The 3,902-nt window shown below is 57.3% G+C and overlaps 1 protein-coding gene across 1 annotated transcript in view; it reads right to left on the bottom strand.

Annotated features, from left to right (window-relative positions):
- Window positions 1-3,896, bottom strand: part of METTL13 (methyltransferase like 13) — a 5,740-nt gene extending 1,844 nt beyond the window's left edge. The window contains exons 1-6 of the mRNA XM_008630177.2: window positions 3,758-3,896; window positions 2,235-2,982; window positions 1,352-1,551; window positions 573-768; window positions 201-344; window positions 1-2 (exon numbers count right to left, since the gene is read on the bottom strand). The exon at window positions 1-2 is cut by the window's left edge and continues 217 nt beyond it. Coding sequence (XP_008628399.1) covers window positions 1-2; window positions 201-344; window positions 573-768; window positions 1,352-1,551; window positions 2,235-2,940 — 1,248 coding nt within the window. The 5' untranslated portion in view covers window positions 2,941-2,982; window positions 3,758-3,896. The remainder of the gene's footprint in view (window positions 3-200; window positions 345-572; window positions 769-1,351; window positions 1,552-2,234; window positions 2,983-3,757) is intronic.
- Window positions 3,897-3,902: the final 6 nt, after the last annotated feature.

Genomic DNA, 3,902 nt, shown 5'->3' with positions numbered 1-3,902 from the left:
AGCTCTCCTGCCAACCAAGAGTACCCAGTGAGCTACCAGGATGCCATAATCCCACTGCTTGTCCCACCCACCATCCCCAAACCACATTTGGAAGGGTGCACGGGGCACCTTGGCTGAAAGAGCCTTCCCCCAAGGGGCTGTGACATGGGGACACACGTGCACCTGCCCCCAGCACAGCCTCCCACTGCCAGCCTCGTCACCTGGGAGGGCGTCGGGGCCCCCCAGCAGGCAGAGCCCCGCAACCATGGCCTTGTGGTGCTCACAGCACAGATAGCTCTTGTCGATGGCTCCAGGTGGCTCAGTGGGGCTGGGTTTCTTCTTGTCCTTCCTCCGCTTCTTCTGGCCTGAATGACACAAGACTTCAGCCAGTAAGGCAAGGTAGGAGATGGAGTTGCTTTCTGTGGACTAGTCACCCCCAGCCCTGTCCTGCCCATGGTGTAAAAACACTCGCAGAGCTGCTCTGGGACAAGACAGGCAGGTCCCAGCGGGACTTCTACCTTCCTCCTGTATTGCTCTCACTTTCTGTCACCCCAAAAAATCAACCCCTGCCTTTTCCCAGCTGCCCCACATACCTTGGAGAGGTGTGGGAGCCAGGAGCCGAGCCTCTGACTGCACCACGTTCCTGTTGCGGAGGAAGACAAGGCGGCGGAAGTAACAGCTGCCATCTCCCTTCACGTCCTCCACGACGTACTCCCCGCTCAGGGGGCTGGTGTCACAGTGCTGCACCGTCCGCACCCCAATGTCCCCTCCCACAGACAGGAAGGGCACCTGCAGGGAGGGCAGGGGCTGCTATGAAGGAGGAAAGGCTACAGGAACAGAGTGTGACATTCTCACTGTCCTGACTATGGCTACAGAGCCAGGACACAGCAGACACAACAAAGGAGCTGTGGGATGCCACAGGAGAGCTGGGGATCTGCACTAGCTTTACTCCCAATGCAGGGAATACAGGGAGCAAACACATCAAGATTTTTTGCAAGAGCTCAAGTGTGTAGAGTTGGAGCAGGAAGGAGACAGATGGAACAGAAGTTAAAGCAAGGATAAAGAAGGGGCTGGATACTCTCAAGGTTCCAGGATCTCTGCTTTTCTTGGGATGCTGGGTTTTGGAGGGCAAGGACTTCATACTGAATCCTGCCACACAAGCACCTCAAATCCTGCCTCCAAGCAAAGGCAGACAGCTGGAGGGAAAACTGAGAGAAGCTGCACCTGAGACCCATTCCCTCCCCACCAGGGCATCCAGCTCACACCTTGCAGCTTGGTCTCCCTTGGAGAAGAGGGTTTCCCTGCTGGCAGAGAGCCAGCCTGGCCCCAGTTTTGGGAAGCCTGGCCAGGGTGCTGGGCAGTGGGGGCTCACCTGCTGCCGGGCAGGGAGGCCTGGCGGGGCCAGCTCCATCACCTTCCCCGACAGCTCCGCCTGGATGCTGGCCATGCCCTCGTAGTGCTGCTCCCTGTGCAGGGCCACTGTGAGCAGGCGCCTGAAGCCCGCGCTGGCCGCCAGCTGCCTCCGCCCTTCCTCCGTCCCAAAGAGCCACTCGGTTTCTCTGCCCTGTGGGACTGCAGAAGGGGCTGCCATCAGCCTGGGCTGCTCCTGGCCCTCGAGTCTCCAAGGGAGGAGCCACAGGGAATGACGAGACATCTCAGGGATGTTTGACTAGAGCTGTGCACTGCAACCACCAAGAGAGCCAGGATCTCCCCTGTTTTGGGCAGGCTCATGCAGGAAGCTGGAAAAACCACATCTCATTAGAATGGGGTGTCCAAGAGGCTCCTGACTTGTCTCCAGCCCCTAAGCCCCAGCTTTGCAGGCATGCTGGGAGGGAACAGTGCTGCTGGCAGAGGCCGATACATTTCTGTGAGGTGCAAGCACAAACCCAAGTGCAGCCCAAGCAGTCTGGCCCTGCAAGCCAGGACACCCACCCAGAGCAGCGATGCCTTTCCAGCTGCAATGTGCTAAGTTGGCTGTCACCAGCATCAAGGCAGGAATTGCCACCTTGGAGGTGAGGCAGGCAGTGTCCCTCTGCGGGGAGATGCAGCCAACAAGCTCTGGGCCAGATCTCTGTTTGCATCGCCAGGCAAACACATACCCCCCCACAAAGCCAGGACTAAAACATCAACCAAACCCTGCACAGGTGGGTTATTTCCCTCTCCAGCCCCAAATACAACAGACCCTGAAGGGCTGCATCTTTTGCAGCTCCTGGCCAGGGCACAACCTCACTGCAGCCCAGACAGGCTGTACTCACTGATGAAGATGGCAAAGTGATTGTCTCGGGAAGGTTTCACCAAGGGGCTGTCGACCACATGCAGCGTGTAGCGAGGCTTCCCGCTCTCTTTGTCACACAGATCCAAGGAAACCTGTTCCCTGCAGGGGGTTTTGCTTATCTGGCTGCAGAGCAGGGCATAATGCTGCCTGTCCTTCACTGCTGCCACCAGCTGCTCCACACTCTCCATCCGCATCGGCTTGTCCTGCTCCTCAGGACAGATCTCCAGGATCTGTGGTGCTGAGCCAGGGATCTTCCTGAACTTTGTCATGACATACACAAAGACCGGTAGGACAAACTGCTGCTTGTCTCCACTGCTGGCCACCTGATGGACACGCACGACCCAGCCTTCCTGGGAGAAGTATTCCACAGCTTTCTTCAGCACGTGGGCTTGAGCCAAGGAGACGCAGAGGTAGCGCCCTCCTACCTGCAGGACCCGGCTGATCTCAGCAAACATCTGGTCCACCTTGGCTATAGCAGCCTCCTCTTCATCAGTGAGGAGGGCATCCAGTGTGCCTTTGTCCAGGACCACTTGGAAATGGGCATCAGGGAAGTCCATCTGGAGCATGTCCATCAGCAGGTAGCTCATCTTTGGCCTTGTGCTCCCACTGCGCTCCTGCATCTGGCGGATCACGGCATCGCTGATGTCGATGTTGATGATGTCGTCGCACATTCCCACATCGTACATCTGCTCACTCAGCTCCGAGTTCCCACAGCCCACCACGAGGACCTGGGGAGTGGCACAAGAGCAGTGTGATGGTGAGAACACCCTGGAAACACCCCCCAAAGCATTTTATGAGTAAATACCAGACATGTCTAGGAGCCCTCTGTGAAAACTATACCCACAGGGCCTGCAAACCCAGTCTCTGGGGCCCAAGACAACATCTCCATAGAGGTAAGTCCCATGGACACAGAAGTGATGTATCTGCTGCATGTCTTTTGGGGATGAACTGGGTGTTTTAACCCTCAGAGGTCCCCAACTTGTAGGTCCCTCCTGTCCTCTTGCTATGGCACACTGCTATGACTCACATTGTGTCTGCACGGTGGCAGCTTATAGTGGGACACAGCAGCACAGAACTCACACACAGAATCACACTGAATCAATTTGGTTGGAAAAGATCTCTGAGATCATTGAGTCAAACTTATGACCAAACACCTTGTGAACCACACCATGGCACCAAGTGCCACATCCAGTCTTTCCTTAAACACTTCCAGGGACGGTGCCTCCACCACCTCTCCAGGCAGTCCATTCCAATGTCTAAGCACCCTTACTGTGAAAAAATTCTTTCTACTGTGCAACCTAAACTTCCCCTAACGCAGCTTAAGACTGTGTTCTCTCATCCTGCCGCTGGTCGCCTGGGAGATGAGGCCGACCCCCACCTGGCTACAACCTCCGTTCAGGTAGCTGTAGACAGCGATAAGGTCACCCGAGAGCTCGACGCGCAGGAGGAGCCCAGAGGCAACGCGTCCCAGGCACACAGCGCTAGCTACCAGCCGGGGCTCACCTTGTCGCGCGGTCGCACATACTTGTGCAGGACGGGGCAGAGCTCCGGGAAGGCCCCGTACCACTCGAAGGGGCGCTGCCCGCGCTGGCGGAAGAAGCGATCCCAGTAGCGGGCGGAGCCGAACTCGCCGGGGCTGCGGGGCAGC

This window comes from Corvus brachyrhynchos, unplaced genomic scaffold (genome assembly GCF_000691975.1).
Source record: "Corvus brachyrhynchos isolate BGI_N302 unplaced genomic scaffold, ASM69197v1 scaffold101, whole genome shotgun sequence".
In the NCBI taxonomy this organism is placed as follows: Eukaryota; Metazoa; Chordata; class Aves; order Passeriformes; family Corvidae; genus Corvus; species Corvus brachyrhynchos.
Note: the sequence above shows the minus strand (reverse complement) of the source record. Positions and strands in the feature narration are given on the sequence as shown.